The 21,252-nt window shown below is 42.8% G+C and overlaps 1 protein-coding gene across 1 annotated transcript in view; it reads left to right on the forward strand.

Annotated features, from left to right (window-relative positions):
• The window catches only part of LOC149459394 (uncharacterized), a 51,967-nt gene that overhangs the window by 9,193 nt on the left and 21,522 nt on the right, over positions 1 to 21,252 (forward strand). Inside the window, 9 exon segments of the mRNA XM_089681112.1 lie at positions 1,575 to 1,776; positions 4,479 to 4,535; positions 5,018 to 5,183; positions 7,255 to 7,379; positions 7,503 to 7,605; positions 7,866 to 8,051; positions 18,773 to 18,892; positions 19,882 to 20,023; positions 20,097 to 20,516. Of these exon segments, the coding sequence (XP_089537238.1) occupies positions 1,575 to 1,776; positions 4,479 to 4,535; positions 5,018 to 5,183; positions 7,255 to 7,379; positions 7,503 to 7,605; positions 7,866 to 8,051; positions 18,773 to 18,892; positions 19,882 to 20,023; positions 20,097 to 20,516 (1,521 nt within the window).

Consider the following 21,252-nt stretch of genomic DNA (forward strand, 5'->3'; position numbering starts at 1 on the left):
TAAATGAAGCTAGGAGGACTTCAGGGGGGTGATAAGAGGAGACCCCAACATCCTGGAATACAGGAACTCCCGCCCTCCCCTTCCAGCTGAAGAAGACCCCCAGCTAGGAGGACTGCAGGGGGGTAATAAGAGGGCCCTTCCCCATCCAGGAACATAGGAACCCACCTCCAGTTAAAGAGGACACCCAGCTAGGAGGACTGCAGAGGGGCAGATAAGAAGAGACCCCATTCACGGACATAGGAACCCCCTCCAGTTAAAGTAGACTCCCAGCTGAGAGGACTGAAGGGGAGGGATAGGAAGGGACCCCCCATCCAGGAACATAAGAACCCCCTCCAGTTAAAGAAGACCCCTAGCTAAGAGGAGTGCAGGGGGTGATAAGAGGGGACCCCCAACCAGGAACATAGGAACCCACCTCCAGTTAAAGAAGACCCCCAGCTAGGAGGACTGCAGGGGGGGTGATAAGAGGGTCAAGGGCAGAGGGGCGACTTGCTGTGGCAGAAGAGAAAGAAGATATCTGCACAGTTGAGATGGCTGTGATGGAGCTCTGGACGTACCTATCACTGTTGCATCCAATGCTTGCTCTGTTCTCCACGCTGCTGAAACCACTCTCCCTTCCCTCACAATACCAAAACAGTTGATCTGATTCCACGCTCTGTGCAAGGAGAAGGTTGGAGGATCCAGAGTGGAGTTAAAGATTCTGCTAAGCATGAACAGTGAGTTAAAGCACCCCCCACCCCCAACACCAATATAATTAAAAGCAGATGGGAAGGGAGATGGGGAGAGGAGGATTGGTGCTGTGGGTCTCAGGTGGACTGAAACCCAGACACAGGATTCAAAACCTGGACTGTGCAGGTGAGTCCTGGACAGGTGGCAACCCTACTGTCACCCCTCTGGCTGGTGTTATCCTGGTGCAGTCTGCACCCCCGGCACCCCCATAGCGACGCCACTGATCAGAGATGCTTTTAGAAGTATTTCATAGTTACATAGTTAGTCTGGTTGAAAAAAACGCAGTATGTCTACAACGTAGTTTAGCCAATAGAAAGAAAAAGAAATAGAATACCTCTATATACAGAATCCTATATCCACAGTTGATCCAGAAGAAGTCATAAAATCCTATAAAACATAGTCCAATTTGCTTCAGCATGGAAACATAAATTCCCTTCTAATCCCCCTGGAAGAGAATGGGATAGTCCCTGGATCAACAATTGTTGGTGCTATTCCTTATAAATGTTAGTATCCAGTTATATTTTGTGCATGTAGGAATGACTCCAGCTCTTTTTTAAAACAATCTACTGAGCTGGCCAGAGCTATCTCTTGAGGGAGTTCACATCTCTTATGAAGAAGCCTTTCCATCTGTGGAAATGTCCTTTGTAATGATCTTAAAGTGAATAACTCCACGCCAAGTTCACTATGTGTACCACTAAGGTATTATACATGGTGATATGTGGTGTTCCAAAATCCCAAAAACTGATTTGGGCTTAAGAAGCTTTTGGTAACAGGTCATTTTTTCAGAAGACTGGGGTGGGGGGAGCAGAAGCTAATCATAACCTTGCTTTCTCTTTTTCAAAACACAGGTTCTGCCTATGAGTTAACATGTTACTTCAGCAGCTCAGCACAGTACAGACCCGGACTTGGAAGTTTTAAGACTGATAATATTGACCCATGCCTCTGTACTCACCTTATCTATGCCTTTGCTGGAATGTCCAAAAATGAAATCACCACTTTGGAATGGAATGACATGGATCAATATAAAGCTTTACAAGACCTAAAGAAGCAGTAAGTGTGTAAAAGAATCAGTTTTCTCTTAAGGAACACATTAAATGTATGCAGCAATTTTATGCAGTGTTGTCATGGGTTCAATTTCATTGATTTGTACTGAGCTGCTCATTGTGGCTACTCATGTGATTGATTGGTTGCTAGCAGCAGAGGTTTTTCCTCTCTTTTTCTTTAGTTCACCAATCTGTTTTGTTTAATAGAGCCAGGGCCAAATTTTTTTTAACTCAAGAAAGGCTTTATTGAAAAAGAAAATAAGAAATACAGTGGTTCCAGAGCAGATCAGCTTTCACAGCCAAAATTAACAGTTCCAAGTACATAATCACGATCAGGCAATGATACAGACTTGGCTTATCACAACAGAGATGAGCAATTAAATCAGAAAGCATATTAGCGTCACAGTAAATGAAAAACAGTATACAACATAGGTAACTTCCTCAATTTTCTAGCCACAGGCGTAAATGCGCTTACATTAACCCGTCAGGAGCCTATTCATGACTAGTTCCAACATCTCAAAGATACACCCGTTCTTAACCTCTGAAACCACTAAGCAACTTATTCACTCCCTTGTTATCTCTCGCCTTGACTATTGTAACTCCTTCCTCATTGGCCTACCTAATTGCAGGCTATCCCCTCTTCAGTCTATCATGAATGCTGCTGCCAGACTCATCCACCTTACTAACCGTTCAATATCTGCCATCCCTCTCTGCCAATCCCTCTACTGGCTTCCCATTGCCCAATGAATAAAATTCAAAACATTAACAATAACGTATAAAGCCATTTTTAACTCTGCCCGAAATTACATCACCAATCTTGTCTCCAAATATCATCCAAACTGCCCTCTCCCCTCCTCCCACAACCTCGTGCTCTCTAGCTCCCTTGTCTCCTCCTCTCATGCTCTTCTCCGGGACTTCTCCAGAGCCTCCATCATCCTCTGGAACTCTCTACCCCAATCTATCTGTCTATCGCCTACTCTGCCCACTTTTAGGTGATCTCTAAAAAACTATCTCTTTAGGAATCCTATCCCACCTTCAGCTAATAATGGAATCTTCTATTCCTCCTCTCAGTTCATCCCCCACAGCTATTACCTTTTGTAGCACCAGCCCTTCCCTCTTAGATTGTAAGCTACAAGGAGCAGGGCCCTCCCAACCCTCTTGTATTGAACTGTATCATTGCTGTATTATCTCCTATATACAGTAAATCCTATATAATAATATTAATAGGTCTAGCGGGCTTAAGCTCAGGTTATCCAACCATAGGCCTCAAAGGATATAATTTTTATGAGGGCATCCCCTGTGTTGGTATACAGTATGCACTTCTCCATCCTGAGAGTTTCTCCCATGTATTGTAACCATTCTTTATGGGAAGGGGGATCAAGTGATTTCCAATGTCATAAAATGACTCTGAGCTGGTAACTGGAAGTCATCTAGTATGCCTGGTAGGCATGGTTTAGGGTTGAGTGAATTGAGATTTGAAAAATAGCATTGACTGTATTCACTACCCCTGCAAAGTATATGTGCAGTTTAGGGCACTGCCACAGTAAGTGAATTAGGTCATTGTGGTCCTGTCAACATTTACTACAAGTAGGGTCAGTTAAGAGGCCCAACCTGCACAGCCTAGTGTAGTTTGCCCTATGAAGTATGTACAATTGCATAAGCCTTTGTGTTATATTAAGAGAACACGGTGGCACTGCTTGAAGAGCTTCCTCCCACTGGTCCTCTATAAAAGGGTCCATCTCCATCACCTCTCCACCGTCAAGGGAAACAAATTTAGAAAGTCCAACTGCAGCATGGCGTAGCAACAGGATATGAAACCTTTAGTAGAGACTGCATTGGGCATCATGTTAAACACTAGAGTGGAGGATTAGCGCCATACTGCAGAAGCACCTTGCGTCACTACAGCAGTTGAATATAATAGAAGTAAACAGACATTGGCAATGAAAACATCTCCTGTAATTCCTCAAAAGTGTGGAGAATGCCATTAGTAAAGATGTAGCGCAGATTAGTGACACCTAGTCCACACCATCTTGAGGCATGTTGTAACTTAGCCAACTCTGGGTAATTATCATTACGCCAAATAAGGCTAAAATGTGTAAAACCAGTAACCCGTTGAAGCTGTTTCAGGGTCGAATTTAATTTTTCATCTATTTTGTTCAGCTACCTTCAACTCCCAACACACACAGCATAAAAATCAACTCACTACAATTTACAGTAATATAAAAACAGATAATGAACATACCGGTAATTACGGAAGTTGATTCAAAACCGGTGATGGGAGCAAAAGCCAGGAAACTTATGGGGTCAGCTGCAGACTGTGAAGAAAATGTATTTGGGCATTATTAGCAGCAAAAGCCACCCAGTAATGTTCAAATGCACTGCAAATCAGAGCTATGCCGTAACAAATACTAGGCTTTATAAGCTTATAAATAGGGTCATTGAGCCTAATATTTGTCACAGCACTATTTATAGACATACAGTATAATTCTGATGCTAATAGTCAAACAAATGTTAACATGCCAATGTGCCTACCAAGTAAACAGACTGTCTTTGTTTTTCATTAAAATGGTTGCTTTTCCCCCTGATTCATTAGATCATTTTAGTTACACTCTTTATGTATTTATTGCATATTTAAAATGTAAATATTGCATTCAAATATTATACCAATGTAGATTTAGCACTTAAACAGTCATTAATTTATTTTCTTAGGAACAAAAATTTGAAAACTTTAATATCAGTTGGTGGATGGAACTTTGGAACTGCACCGTAAGTACAGATTAATAGAGGGCCAGTGAAACTTATTTTTTTTCACACAGAATATGGTTGATGGAGTAACCTGATGGCTTCTTAGAGTTCTTGCGGTTACCAGCGAGGGGAATCTTTGACTATTAATTCTGGTTCTCTTCCTACATACCTGGAAGTTTTGGTTGTTTTCACTTACCTTAGGGTACTGCCAATAATTCTGCTGCATTTACTATAACAGAAAAATAAAATCCAGATGGAAAAGAGGACCTTTCTACTCATGATAAATGCTGCAGTAGACGTGCAGAACTCAAGCATTGATGTTTTCACTCTGGATTACATCAGAAATAAATACTGTTAGACGGTTTAACTTTGCAACATTTACCAAAATCTGGACTATTTTTGTTAGTCTTGCCCTTTGAATAAAAATAATGCAAAATATATGCTCACACTGATTGTAATATAACTTGGGATTACAAGACTTGCTGTCCTTTCTCACTGCACAGTTTTACTGCCATGGTCTCAACATTCAAGAACCGTGAAACATTTATTAAGTCTGTGATTGAGTTCCTGCGAAAGTATGACTTTGATGGCCTGGATATAGATTGGGAATACCCTGGGGCCCGAGGTAGCCCTCCACAAGACAGACATCTATTTACTCTTCTGCTGCAGGTAGCCTGGTAAAAGTCAGGAGTCTAGAATACATCACATGTACTATATGTACATATTGAAGTTATACAGCACACATTATACAATATCCAGACTAGAAGTCAGGTTTTAAAAGAATATAAATTTTATATTTCCAGAGAAGGTGCATTGTTTTGACTCATAAAGGTTGATTTACTAAAGGCAATTAGACTGTGCACTTTGCAAGCTCCAGAGCTTAGTAAATGAGCAGACTTCCATCATCCAATCATGTGTAAGGAAAATTTCTGGGTTTTTTTTTTCCTTGCATGTGATTGGGTATTCTTGGCAAAGGGAAGCTTTACCCCATTTACTAAGCTCTGGAGCAACTGCACTTGCAGAGTACAATTGCACTTTGCAAAGTGTACAGTCTAATTGCCTTTAGTAAATAAACCCCATAGATATGTATTTACTGTAATATATTACATTTATTTATCATTTTTAATGTAAAAATGTATCAAAATAATAATTTATTTTTAGTTTTCACTGTTACATAGTATTACATAGTTAGTCTGGCTGAAAGAAAACAAAAGTCCATCCAGTTCAACAATTAAAAAAATAAAAATTTATAATCCTATACCCACAGTTGATCCAGAGGAAGGCAAAAAAAACACAGCAAAGCATGAACCAATTTGCTCCTGCGGGGAAAAATATTCCTTCCTGATCCCCCAAGAAGCAAGCAGATATTCCCTGGATCAACTTTACCTATAAATGTTAATATCCAGATTATATTCTGTGTATCTAAGAAACAATCCGGGCCTTTTTTAAAGCAATCCACTGAGCTGGACAGAACCAACTCTTGAGGGAGTCTATTCCACATTTTCACAGCTCTTACTGTGAAGAAACCTTTCCATGTTTGGAGATTACATTTCTTTTCCTCCAGACGTAAAGAGCGCCCCCTTGTCCTCTGTGATGACCTCAGGGTGAATAACTCTACACCGAGTTCACTATATGAACCACTGATGTATTTATACATGTTGATCATATCCCCCCTTAATCTCCTCCTCTCAAGAGAGAATAAATTCAGTTCCTCTAATCTTTCCTCATAGCTGAGCTCCTCCATGACTCTTATCAGTTTGGTTACCCTTCTCTGTAATTTCTCCAGTTCCCCAATGTTTTTTTTGTTAAATGGTGCCCAAAACCGAACTACATATTCCAGATGAGGTCTTACTAATGATTTGTACAGGGGTAATATGATATATCTCTCTTAGCAGTCTATACCTCTTTTAATACAAGAGGATTGTGTTCGCTTTAGAAACCACAGCTTGGCATTGCATGCCATTATTAAGCTTGTGATCTACCAGAACCCCCAGATCCTTCTCCACCATTGATTCCCCCAGTTGTACCCCCCCCTAGTATGTATGATGCATGCATATTCTTAGCCCCCAAGTGCATAACCTTACATTTATCAACATTAAACCTCATTTGCCACATAGTTGCCCAATTAAACAGTGCATTGAGGTCGGCTTGTAAATTGAAGACATCCTGAAAGGACGTTATTCCACTGCACAGCTTGGTGTCATCTGCAAAGACTGAAATGGAATTTTTAATCCCAGACCCTATATTGTTTATAAATATATTAAAAAGTAAGGGTCCCAACACTGAACCTTGGGGTACACCACTGACAACTTCTGTCTTTCATAAATCTATGCTGTCTGTTGCTTAAAATATTTTTTCCAGCAAGAACTCACCTATGTAGTCTTTTATTAAACTCTCCAGTATCTTCCCAACTACAGAAGTTAAACTAACAGGTCTATAATTACTTGGTAAAGATTCTGACCCCTTTTTAAATATTGGCAACACATTGGCCTTATGCCAATATTCATAGATCCCTTACATTAGTTGTTGAAAATATAGGTTTTTGATAGTTAATGCAGATTTTTTAAAAATATTATTTACAGAAATAGTTTATTCTTATACAAATTTGAAATGCCAGCTGCTGACTGCTAACAAATACCATAACTTACTGTACATGCTTTATAACACATCACTGATCTTTCTAAGAGGGCAGGAATAAATGGTAAATCCCTTACTAACATGATTATTATTGTTTCTGTAGGAAATCAAAGCAGCTTTTAAATCAGAAGCCTTAAAAGCCAAGAAACAGAGACTCATGATAACTGCTGCCGTTGCCTCTGGTATAGGCAAAATTCTGTCAAGTTATGAGATACCTCAAATCTCTAAGTAAGAAGATTATGCTAAATACTGTTTACATTGTTTAGATATTATATTGTATATAGCATACGGTTGCTAATTGCATTATTTCATGTCAGTAAACCGATGTTGTTATTATTCCAAACCACACAGAGCTTTGGATTACATCCATGTCATGACCTATGACCTGCATGGTGCTTGGGAAGGATATACTGGAGAGAACAGCCCACTGTTTGGACCACATAGCTTGAATGTTGTGAGTAGAATATATTTAAAAGTATGGAACATGTTGGCTTTTCAATCTATCATCTATTTATCTATCTATTTATCTATCTATCTATCTATCTATCTATCCATCTATCCATCTATCTATCTAGAAATCTGCCTCTCTCTCTATCCAATCTACCTCTCTATGTTGCACTTGCTTATTCATTCATTCATTCATTCATTCATTTCTACATTAACTCCCCTGCCCTATATTATCAAATATTTATACATAAATCGTTTCTTTTCAAGGATTATGCCTTGAACTACTGGAAGAACCATGGTGCACCAGCTTCTAAACTCATAGTAGGCTTCCCAACCTATGGACGCACTTTCCGTCTGAGAAACCAATTTGACACTGCCATTGGTGCTCCTACCTTGGGATCTGGACCAGCTGGCCCCTATACAAAGCAGCCTGGAATATGGGCTTACTATGAGGTTTGTGCTTCTTCACAGTAATATCTAGAACAAAAAATACAGTATTTCATTTAGTATATAAAGCATGCAATCATTACTGAAGTGTAAACAGATGCATCATGCTTTTACTTCAAATTATTATTGTTATACTGTGCACATAATCAAACACACAACATTGAGCTCGATATAATAACCTATAATGATCTTTTAAATAGTGAGAGCTGGAAATAAAAGTCACATAGTTGAATATTGTTATGACAAAGAACACTTGTTTTATAGCTTAGTGAACTGAGCCTATTAATTTATAACATTACAGTTTTCCCCTGTGAAACAAACTACCATGTCTTTCTCATACAAAATTTAGTCAATCAACAGTGTCAAATATCAGCTAGGAACACTGTATATATGCTTTATATAAAGTTTATCATTATTTATTTTTAGACATTTTTAAGTATAACGTTAATTCTTGTCATACATATATTGGAATACTAACCATCAAATGAAGGTTATCCATTAATTCATGCTGCAATTGACCAATACCTATCATTAGTCATGCATTCAGATACATGTTTTTCAAACATATACATACCTACCAGCGGCGGACTGTGTCCATCATCGGGCCCCTGTGTCCTTGCCCACACTCAAAAAACACCCAAAAAAGCCTATATAAAAGGTACCAGGGGAATTTCATGGGGCCCCCTACTGACCCCGGGCCCTCGAGCAGTGCCTGAATGCTCGAATGGTCAGTCCGCCCCTGATACCTACTGTATATACACAAAATAACATAGAATGACCCTTTCCTATCAATTTGTTGTAATTAATGGGTTTATACTAATAGAATATGATCCCGTATACAAGTTTTAGCAATTTAAAAATGAAGCAGATTTTCTTTAGATCCTTCAAGCTTGAGAAGTAGTATAAATGCTAAAAAAAATGCACCATAAACCATACCAAATTCCAATTCCTTTATAATAATTATCTGTATAAATTGTTAAAGCCCAACTCCAAGCAAAATTGTTTCGGTCTAGAAAAGCATAGGAATGGCTTATAATGTTTGTCAAGTTTGTGTCCCTGTTGGGGAGATTTATTTTTACTTCTGGTCCTGACATTAAAGAGGAACTTCAGTCTTAACAAAAAATTAAAACAGCAACTACAAAGACTGTAGTTGCTGATTTTTTTTAAAAAAGAACACTTACCTGTCCATGGATCAAGCACTGGGCTTGTTCTTTGCCAGTCTTCAGGTCCCCGGCTCTGTCATGTCTACTAAGGGAATCTGGATGTGACTCCCTGCGGCTTCACACACAGCTTCCCGTTGCACATGTGAGAGCCACGCTGCACTCTGTGAATGGTTCCGCAGCCTTCAGGGACCTGTGATGTGACACTTTAAAAATTTAATCAAGAAGGAAAGTGGGGAGAAAATTTCTTAGAGTAGAAAAAGTGTTATGGCTAAGATAAAAGATGGGTTACAGCCCCCTCCTCCTCAGCTTCATGTTCACCTACTTTTGGTACCCCTGGTCCAGATGCATCCTGCTGTGTCCAGCTAAGTGTCATCGGTAATTCATATAAATGTTTTTGTTATAAATCAAGCTATGTAGTGTGATAAAATAATGTAAAATGTGCTATAGCATTAGGCTAGCCTAGAAACATCCGGGTATTGGGAGATAATGCCAAATGAGTTTTATTGTGGAAAGATGAAAATTCCTAGATTTGAATGTTAAAGTGTTACTAAACCCAGTAAACGGTAAAATCAGTCTGTATATGCAGTAAAGCATGCTTGTTATACTCACTGTGGAACCTAATCATTAATCATTGTGTAAAAACGCTGTTTGATCCTGACTTCTCTGATCCTCCCCTTCTTCCAGTGTCCCCCTCTTATCTCCAGATAAGACATATCATATGGACACATGGTCAGTTTGGTGTGTATTGCTAGAGAGTTTTTTTTCATTGGGAGAGTGCATGTGAGCAGCACAGGGCCAATGCTGTCCAAACAGAGGTCATGGGTTCTGCATCCTCCTAGTGCAAAATGAAAACTCTTTCTACAAGCTTTAGCATGTGCGTGGCTGGACACTGATAGTAGTCACAAGACTGCTCTAACTGCTGATGAGAAAAGGTATTTAGCAGTTTAAATTTACTAAAATTATTGCACTTCCATGTTCTGTGACCTGTGGGAGAGCAGATATAGTAAATGCAGGGTCCTGGGTTTAGTAACACTTTAATTTGCAGGGCATTTGCAGGGAAAATCCATGACAGAGAGGATCTGAATTTTATTGTAGATAATAGATGCAACAGCAACAGGCAATGCCAATTGGCAGCTTCTAAAGCTGGATAATAATAATACTAATACAAATTAATGCATCATTTACCTACTTAAGGCCACACCTTAGAGACAGCCCTTGCAATTATAGTTCAGAAAGAGATCCCGAAGTGCTAAAGCAATATTAGAAGACCACTAACACTTTGTGTGTTTGTGTGTGTATGGGGGGGGGTCATTAAAAAAAAAAAACAGTTCACCCACTAAGTGACAGTTCAGAGTGTGTTTGTGCTCACATTCACTTGTTTACAAAAGAGTATAGTAAGTTTCTCCTCACTCAGGGGGTATGTACAACTCCATCAGCTCTGGGGTCTGTTCGTTAGCTGCACAGACAGCCACTTCACATACACTGTAAACCTCACTTCGTAGTGCATTCTACCCCTAGTCAGGAATTTCCTGCCTTTTAACAACCCAACTGTGAATTCCTCCAAGATGAAAAACTTGGGGTGGAGTGGTGCACTGCGGTGGCCAGAGAAACTATCCATTCTTCCTTTAAATTCTTACTACACCAACCTCACAGGGGCAGCAAGCACATATCGGGTACTGTGGAGAAATTCATCCTCAAAGTTCACCAGAGACTCTGAAATTGCAGCCTGCTTGCCCTCTATTGTTAAAAAAAAAAACAGCCCACTGTTCAGAAACTGACAAAAACTTGACTTTGCAATCTCTGTTGTGAACCTTGACGGTACATAATTCCACATTACCTGTAACTACAGAGGTCAGTGAGAGCTTGTTTTAAAAATTATTTACTGCAAATACTTAATGGTAAATAGCTTGTCCACAGGGTTAACTTTTAAGTGTTATTAAAGGCTTGTTTTTTTTAATAACAAATATACTTACCTGCTCTGTGCAGAGGTTTTGCATATACAGTTGTGTCCAAAATTATTCAACCCCCAATGCTGTAAAGGGGTTTAGGGACTATAGTGTACATTTGGAATTGTATTCAGAATCAAATCCTACAAGGACGTTGTAACTACCCAAATGCAACTAAAATGACATCAATTGTTTATGTAATACAGTAGTAAATGGTTCTTATGTGGTTTCTTCATTGCCACAATTATTCAACCCCTTAAAGACTACCACTCTGAAGAACAGAGGTTCATACAGGTGCTTTCCATCAGGTATTGAAAACACCTGTGGATGTCACCGAGCAGCAATCAAGCATAATAAGCACCAATTAGGCAGCTTTAAAATGACTGTGATACTCAGCTCCTTCTAGACATTTACTGGTGTGGTTACAAACATGGTGAAGGCAAGAGAATGGTCCAGGAAGACAAGAGAAGAGGTGATTTCTCTTCACAGGAAGGGCAATGGCTATAAGAAGATTGCAAAGATGTTAAACATACCAAGAGACACCTTAGGAAGCATCATTCGCAAATTCAAGGCAAAGGGCACTGTTGAAACGCTACCTGGTCGTGGCAGAAAGAAGATGCTGACTTCGACTGCTGTGCGCTACCTGAAGCGTAGAGTGGAGAGAAGTCCCCGTGTGACTGCTGAGGAACTGAGAAAAGATTTGTCAGATGTGGGTACAGAAGTTTCAGCCCAGACAATAAGACGCACACTGCGTAATGAAGGCCTCCGTGCCAGAACTCCCAGGCGTACCCCCTTGCTGTCTCCAAAGAATAAGAAGAGTCGACTGCAGTATGCCAAAAGCCATGTGGACAAACCACAAAAGTTGTGGGATAGTGTTCTGTGGACTGATGAAACAAAATTAGAACTGTTTGGGCCCATGGATCAACGCTATGTTTGGAGGAGGAAGAACAAGGCCTATGATGAAAAGAACACCTTGCCTACTGTGAAGCATGGTGGAGGGTCAATCATGCTTTGGGGCTGTTTTGCTTCTGCAGGTACAGGGAAGCTTCAGCGTGTGCAAGGTACCATGAATTCTCTTCAGTACCAGGAGATATTGGATGGAAACGTGATGCAGTCCGTCACACACCTGAGGCTTGGGAGACGTTGGACCTTTCAACAGGACAATGATCCCAAGCATACCTCCAAGTCCACTAGAGCATGGTTGCAGAGGAAAGGCTGGAACATTTTGGAGTGGCCATCGCAGTCACCAGACTTAAATCCGATTGAGAACCTCTGGTGGGACTTAAAGAAAGCAGTTGCAGTGCGCAAGCCTAAGAATGTGACTGAACTGGAGGCCTTTGCCCATGAAGAATGGGCGAAGATACCCGTAGATCGCTGCAAGACACTTGTGTCAAGCTATGCTTCACGTTTAAAAGCTGTTATAACTGTAAAAGGATGCTGTACTAAGTACTAAGATTGAATGTCACTTGGGGGTTGAATAAAACTGATAATGCTGTGAGCACAGAAAAGACATTTGTGGTTATTTCATTATAACTGTTATGTTATATTTGTCTGACCTACAAGTGCCTCTTTAATGTAAATGTAAGCAAGATGACTGAATGATCAAAAGCAATGTCAAACTGGCCAAAACACTCAATTTCAGTGGGGGTTGAATAATTTTGGACACAACTGTACATGCCCCAATCCTCTTCTTCTTGGGTCTCCCACTTGTGCTCCTGGCTCCTCCCCCTTAACCAGTGCCTCCAATAGCAAGCCACTTGCTATGGGGGCATTGGTGCATGCTCACTCCCAAGCCCTTCTTTAGGTGTCCATAAGATACATAAAGCAGCGACTCGGCCCTGTCCCCTGCTCTCTCCTCATTGGCTCACTGGCTATGATTGACAGCAGTGGGAGCTAATGGCTCCCTTTGCTATCTGAGCCAATGAGGAGAGGGAGTCCCGGGACAGCCAAGACTCTGTGCACAGCGCTGGATCAAGATCGTGCTCAGGCGAGTATTAGAGGGGCTGTGGAGGTTTTTTTAAATTACTCCCAGCACTTAGCAAGCTTACCTCCCAACAGAAAACACATTTAATAATTAAAGTAGGGAATTTTGAAGGCTACTAGTCAATTTGCTTCTTGAGAAATTATGTGGGCTGCTTATATTTACAGGAATTTTTTATGGCACGTTAAATCATTGATTTATCTAATTTCCATGTTTGTGCTATTTTCTGGACACTATACTGTTGAGGTAAACTAGCAGTAATTCTGAATTGTGTTTTTTCACTGTGGGCATTTTAACTGTTATACAGTATAACAGTTAAAATGCCCACAGTGAAAAAACACAATTCAGAATTTTTGAACGGTAGCGAGGGTCCAACAAGGTGGACAGCCAAAAGTCATCCCTCTGTCTGATGGTTATTATTCGGCTGTCGCTACGCAAGCAACCGAGCATGCTATGGGCCATTTGTGCCAAGGAATGCGAGGGACTCCCTGCCTCCATCTCCACAGCATACTGCCACGGTGCGTCTGGGTCCTCTGTCTCCTCCTCCTCCTCTACCAGATGCTCCTGCTCCTCCACTCCTGTCCGCTGAGTGGAAAAACCACCCATTTCACTCAATAATTCCTGAGCACCAATGTCCTCCTCTACCTCCTCCTCTTCTTCCTGTCCTGCCCCCACAGGGGTCATGTGGCGTTGAGATCTGTGCGCCAAGTCTACCGCACCCTGACCAGCCATTGTTAACAGCATTTGTTCCAGGACGTGCAACAGAGGAATGACGTCGTTCATCCCATAGTCCTGCCGACTCACGAATAGCGTGGCCTCCTCAAAGGGCCTGAGCAAGCGGCAGGTGTCACGCATGAGCTGCCAATGGCTGACATCTAAGTTACACAGGGGAGTACCTTTATCCGCTTGTAACATCAGGAAATCGGTGATGGCCTTTCGCTGTTCGTAAAGGCGGTCTAACATATGTAGGGTTGAATTCCACCTTGTTGCAACGTCGCAGATCAGGCGATGCTGTGGAATTCCGTTCTGCCGCTGCAGCTCAAGGAGGGTGTGCTTTGCGGTGTAGGAATGGCTGAAATGCATGCAAAGTTTACGTGACATTTTAAGGATGTCTTGCAGTGGGATGGTGGATTTTAGGAACCGCTTGACAACCAGATTGAACACGTGAGCCATGCATGGCGCATGGCACAACCTTCCTTGACGCAGAGCAGACACCATGTTCTTTCCGTTGTCGGTCAACATGGTTCCGATTTTCAGTTTGCGCGGAGACAGCCATCTGTCGATTTCTCTGTTCATTACACTCAGAAGTTCCTCCCCTGTGTGACTACGTTCGCCAAGGCATTCCAGGTGCAGCACAGCGTGACACCGTTGCGCCCTGCACATGTGATATGCCGGTCGGGTAATGGGACTTGGCACGGGGGTGGTGGCTGAGGACACGGCGGAAGAAGAGGTGGTAGAGGCGGACATCTTTTGTGGACCAAGGACGTGCAAACGTGGAGGCAAAAGCGGCGTGACCTGTCCAAGTTGCTGGTGCGGCTGTGCCGGCACCACGTTCACCCAGTGGGCCGTAAATGACATGTACTGTCCCTGACCGTAGTTACAGCTCCACACGTCGGCGCTGCCGTGCACTTTGGCAGAGACCGACATGCTCAAAGACTGGCCCACCATCTCTTCTACATGTGAATGCAGGGCTGGCACTGCCTTTTTGGCGAAGAAATGCCGGCTTGGCACTCTCCACCGCGGCTCGGCACAAGCCATCATTTCTCGGAAAGGTGCTGAGTCCACCACTTGGAAAGGGAGGGACTGCAGCACCAGCAACTTAGACAGGAGGACGTTCAGCTTCTGCACCGTCGGGTGCGTACTCGCAAACTGTTGTCTCTTGGAAACGGATTCCAAGAAAGACTGCTGACGGAATCCGTGAAGAGGAGTAGCAGGAGAAGGAGCATCTGAACGAGCGGAAGATGCCAACGAGTGACAACTCCCCTCAGCAGAGGTATTGGAGCCTTGACTGGCTAATAGAGGGCGATTGACGTCGGATGACGGAGCAAGTAACGGAGCGGGTGATGGAGCGGGGGCTGGGGCAGGCAGAACCGCCGTATCTTTATCACGGTTTTCCCAGGCCACCGAATGGCGACGCTGCATATGCTGACGCAACACTGTAGTCCCAACATGGGCCCCCTGGCCACGCTTGACTTTCTGGCCACATAGTCGACATACGGCTACGTTTACTTCCTCGGGCGGCTTGACGAAAAATTGCCACACCGCCGAGTAGGAAACTTTGCCCCCGCTACTCCTCACTGGCTGACTGCTACTTCCTCCGTGCACACCGGCACCACTACTGGCCGTGGTGGTAGGCTGCAGTGGAGCTGGTGCTCGACTCCGTGGCCGTTTGCCTCCACTGACACTGCTGCGACCCTGCTGCCTCCTGGGCAACCCACCGACTGTTTTGCTCGCTGGCAAGCTGGCACCCTCTTCTCCTGATGATGCGGAAGCAATAGCCTGATGACGACGAGGCTGCCAAGTGCGATCAGCCTCATCATCATCAATTAGGGTCTCCGCGTCACTACTAGCCCCCTCGGCTGCGTGTGGGTCAGGAGACAGACCTGTCTCTAGACCGGCTACCGAGCCACTCTCCTCGCCAGTACTTCTTCGCCTGGCTGCTGAAGAGGCGGATGTCTCCCCCCGTTCCTGACCGCCCTCTGTTAGCTCTTCCTCACTGTACAGTGGGGCTGAGCCCGCAGCATGCGATACTTCGCTTGGTGAGGGAACACCAAAGGACAGGGGCAGGTAGAGGACACGTGATTTCAGTGGGCTTGCTCCCGGGCCATGCCAACTAACGGTTGTGTCTGACGTACCCACCGACCGTTGGCTGTAGGTGTCAGAGGTGACCGGGGAAGAGGAAGACGACCGAGTCAACCAATCGATGACGGCAGGGTTGTCGGTGGAGACACGACCGCTGGATGACACCGGGAGCACTGGCCTCTGGCTGCGACTAGTGCTGCCTCGACCCCTTCCTCTGCTGCCACGTCTGCTCGCTCCTGAAACATTGCCTCCTCTGCCACTCCTCTGCGTGTTGTCTGACATACTCTTTAATTCAATAAGCACCCCAAACATAAAACAGGATTTAACTCTTTGAACGTACAATAGTGGTTGTGAAGCAGAAAGTAACGATTCTGTGTCCCTGAGTAACAATTCTGTGTCCCTGAGTAACGATTCTGTGTCCCTGAGTAACGATTCTGTGTCCCTCAGTAACAATTCTGTGTCCCTGAGTAACGATTCTGTGTCCCTGAGTAACGATTCTGTGTCCCTGAGTAACGATTCTGTGTCCCTGAGTAACAATTCTGTGTCCCTGAGTAACGATTCTGTGTCTGTCCCTGAGTAACGATTCTGTGTCCCTGAGTAACAATTCTGTGTCCCTGAGTAACAATTCTGTGTCCCTGAGTAACAATTCTGTGTCTGTCCCTGAGTAACAATTCTGTGTCCCTGAGTAACAATTCTGTGTCCCTGAGTAACGATTCTGTGTCCCTGAGTAACAATTCTGTGTCTGTCCCTGAGTAACGATTCTGTGTCCCTGAGTAACGATTCTGTGTCCCTGAGTAACGATTCTGTGTCCCTGAGTAACGATTCTGTGTCCCTCAGTAACAATTCTGTGTCCCTCAGTAACAATTCTGTGTCCCTGAGTAACAATTCTGTGTCCCTGAGTAACAATTCTGTGTCCCTGAGTAACGATTCTGTGTCCTGAGTAACAATTCTGTGTCCCTGAGTAACGATTCTGTGTCCCTGAGTAACGATTCTGTGTCCCTCAGTAACGATTCTGTGTCCCTGAGTAACAATTCTGTGTCCCTGAGTAACGATTCTGTGTCCCTGAGTAACGATTCTGTGTCCCTGAGTAACAATTCTGTGTCCCTGAGTAACGATTCTGTGTCCCTGAGTAACGATTCTGTGTCCCTGAGTAACAATTCTGTGTCTGTCCCTGAGTAATGATTCTGTGTCCCTGAGTAACAATTCTGTGTCCCTGAGTAACAATTCTGTGTCCCTGAGTAACGATTCTGTGTCCATGAGTAACGATTCTGTGTCCCTGAGTAACGATTCTGTGTCCCTGAGTAACGATTCTGTGTCTCTGAGTAACGATTCTGTGTCCCTGAGTAACGATTCTGTTTCCCTCAGTAACGATTCTGTGTCCCTGAGTAACAATTCTGTGTCCCTGAGTAACAATTCTGTGTCCCTGAGTAACGATTCTGTGTCCCTCAGTAACGATTCTGTGTCCCTCAGTAACGATTCTGTGTCCCTGAGTAACAATTCTGTGTCCCTGAGTAACGATTCTGTGTCCCTGAGTAACGATTCTGTGTCCCTGAGTAACAATTCTGTGTCTGTCCCTGAGTAACGATTCTGTGTCCCTGAGTAACAATTCTGTGTCTGTCCCTGAGTAACGATTCTGTGTCCCTGAGTAACGATTCTGTGTCCCTGAGTAACAATTCTGTGTCCCTGAGTAACGATTCTGTGTCCCTGAGTAACGATTCTGTGTCCCTGAGTAACAATTCTGTGTCTGTCCCTGAGTAACGATTCTGTGTCCCTGAGTAACAATTCTGTGTCCCTGAGTAACGATTCTGTGTCCCTGAGTAACGATTCTGTGTCTGTCCCTGAGTAACGATTCTGTGTCCCTGAGTAACGATTCTGTGTCCCTGAGTAACAATTCTGTGTCCCCGAGTAACGATTCTGTGTCCCTGAGTAACAATTCTGTGTCCCTGAGTAACAATTCTGTGTCCCTGAGTAACAATTCTGTGTCCTTCAGTAACGATTCTGTGTCCCTCAGTAACAATTCTGTGTCCCTGAGTAACAATTCTGTGTCCCTGAGTAACGATTCTGTGTCCCTGAGTAACGATTCTGTGTCCCTCAGTAACGATTCTGTGTCCCTCAGTAACGATTCTGTGTCCCTGAGTAACAATTCTGTGTCCCTGAGTAACAATTCTGTGTCCCTGAGTAACGATTCTGTGTCCCTCAGTAACAATTCTGTGTCCCTCAGTAACAATTCTGTGTCCCTGAGTAACAATTCTGTGTCCCTGAGTAACGATTCTGTGTCCCTGAGTAACGATTCTGTGGCCCTAAAGTCTCTGTGGCCCTAACTCTGTCCCTAATACAGACAGGTCTGTCTCTCTTGAATGACCGGAGGCTAATGGAGAATTCTAAGATGGCCGCGATTTATAGCTCCACCATTACACAGTGCTGGCTGGCTGGCTGCTGATTGGCTAATGCGATCACATGTCATGAATGAATGCATTATGGGTCAGCACGCCTTGTCTGCGCGCCTTCCCAGAGATCCCCGCTCCGTCGCCACACATGTCGCCGCCATTTTTGGGAAAATTCGATTCGTGCATCCGAAGTTTGCTAATTTTCGGATTCGGCGCGAATTGAATTTTTCCTAATCTTCGAAACGAATTCCACTTCGTCATGTTCGATTCGCTCATCTCTAGTTATACTGTATGTACTGGGAAATTTAATTGATGGACTTTTTTAACCTAACCAACTGTATACTGTAGCCATAGAGCACAGCATAATATGTCTTTCAATACAATTTAAGTTTATAGCAGTTATGCACGTACATATTACAAGCTATTGTTTCTTGTCTCTTATTTTCAGATCTGCCATTTTATAAAGACTGGGGCCAGAAGTGAATGGTCTTTTTCCGAAGATGTTCCCTATGCCTTCCATGGCAGTGACTGGGTGGGGTATGATAATACCATCAGTTTCCAGCTGAAGGTACTTTTTAAATACCTTCATAACACCTACAGTATGCTACAGTATGATTCATTTAGGACTATCCAAAAAAACATTTTCTTCTGCGAATACAAAAATAGTTTTTACTTTAAAAGATTTTTCCTTCCCAGCTAATCATCATTGCATTTACAACTGAAGCAGATCATGTCACAAAATTCACATTACAGTTTTAGGTTACTGAATGAAAGTTTGTGCTTTGAAGTGTGATTACTTATTCTTTTTCATCTTCAAAGAGCTTGTGGTAGTTATGCTCAAGCACGACTATAAAAAAAGACAGTTCTACAGTATATAGTTGGTATACAGTTTATGCCAACAACTTCGCTAACAGCACAGCATTCATACAGCATGTACTTACCCGTACCTTGAAAAAAATTATTTAAAATAAAGTAACATGCTTTCTTTGAAAAACTAAGTGGACATCTGCCAATTCCTCATTGAGGAGACCCACCATTTTTTTTGTACTGGTGACCATTGTCACGTAAACAGAAATTTTGAAGAAATCCAAAATGTTGGAGCTGTGCCTAAGACAAGAGGTGAGAAATATTCTAATGGGGACACTTTTCCTGGGGACAACTGTCAAAGAGGGAAACTTGGGAGATTTCTGGTGACAGGAATTGAAGGAATGTTTTCAAAGAGTACACAGACAGCAATAAAAATAACAATGTTAGGGAGTTGTCCCTTTCGTACTTTATCCAAAACTAGGAAAAGTGTTGTCTATATATACACTTGAAGTGAGTCTGACATACAAAGTGCATAATTCAATTATGTACTAATAAATGTAAACACTACCATATTGCTAGTATTTATTGTAGGTAATAGGTCTTCTTATGATATATGGCTCTTTAGGACTACTAGGATGCCGCTATATGTCCTGTGTCAGTTTTACTACTCATCCTTATATCCTGTTAGAATAAAACTGGAAAAGAATGTATAATTTTATTTATTGATAATATTGTGTTTCCTAACTGTAGGCTGATTGGTTGATGCAGAATAACTTTGGAGGAGCAATGGTTTGGTCACTTGACATGGATGATTTCACTGGTACATTTTGTAACCAAGGCAAATTCCCTCTTGTCTCTGCATTGAAGGAAACCCTTGGAATTGATTCTACCAGTAAGTTATTTTCCATAAATGCAATGCAAACAAAAAACGAACATTTTCATAATCATGCTGATTTTTTTTTCAGCTTGTACCTCTTCATCTTCACCCAAGACTCCAGCTAGTCATAACCGCAATAACCCTAATTTGCATCATTCTATCCAACCTGAAGGCACTGACTCTCCAAAGAGCAATGAGTCTAAAAACCACCCAAATGACACTGGAAGCCACCAAAAAAACAAACAATCTAACAAACATCCAAAGACAAACAATCCAAAGGGCAGTGGTTCTGAGGAACATTCAAAGAGTAGTGATACAAATTCTAAGCATGAGGATCATTCAGGCAATAATCCTGGAAGTTCAACTGGCACTGGATTCTGTGTGGGAAAAGCAAATGGTTTATACCCAGTAGCAGGAAAAAGAAATGCATTCTGGAACTGTTGGAAAGGGCTTACCTATCAGCAAGATTGTCCTGCAGGTCTGACTTTCAGTGAGGGCTGCCAATGCTGTAAGTAATCAAAAGGGGACTGAAATGCAGTCTTGAAATGGAAGATGTTGATTGTACAGTATGCATTGGAACCAGGGCCAGGACAAGGGGTGAGCGGGAAGGGCAGCTGCCCTAGGCAGTGGTATCATGTGAGGTGGGGGGGAGGCACCTCATGGAAAGTTCCTACCTACAAGCTGACAAGAGTAGTGACTCCTCTCAGCTTAGATCTGGAGGAAGCAAGTCAGATCAGGAGAGGAGGAGAGAGCTGGGAGGAGTGGCAGGTTGTGCTCTCTCCCCTCCAGCTCCTCCTCCTGCCACTGCAGCTCTCTTGGATTAGGACTGCTAACTCACCACTGTGCAGTGTTTGTTTGTCCTCCCCCATCTCTTCCCAGCCAAGAATGTGGGTGACAGGCAGGTAAGCAAACACTGCACAGTGGCATCTATAGTGCGGGGTCCCAATGCTATAATCCTGTAGACTTTCTATTGCCCCCCTACAGTGCTTGAATGTATTTGGGGGAGGAGGGGATTTTTGCTGACAAATCATGTGGAGGCACTGTTTGGCATCTTGGCTCTAGATGACCTTGTCCTGGCACTGATTGGAACATTTTTAATTACTTTAAATCCAGTTTTAGTTCCTGTAAAACATGTAAAATATTTTTATTTGCTTTTCACTGAAGAACAATGTTCTTATCTAATGACAGTAGAAAAGTTAACCTATTTAACTCAGCACATGCAACAGAAAGTAAATTGCTATAAA

This window comes from Staurois parvus, unplaced genomic scaffold (assembly GCF_062004578.1).
Source record: "Staurois parvus isolate SC_StPar_1 unplaced genomic scaffold, SC_StPar_1.0 ptg000261l, whole genome shotgun sequence".
Lineage (NCBI taxonomy): Eukaryota > Metazoa > Chordata > Amphibia > Anura > Ranidae > Staurois > Staurois parvus.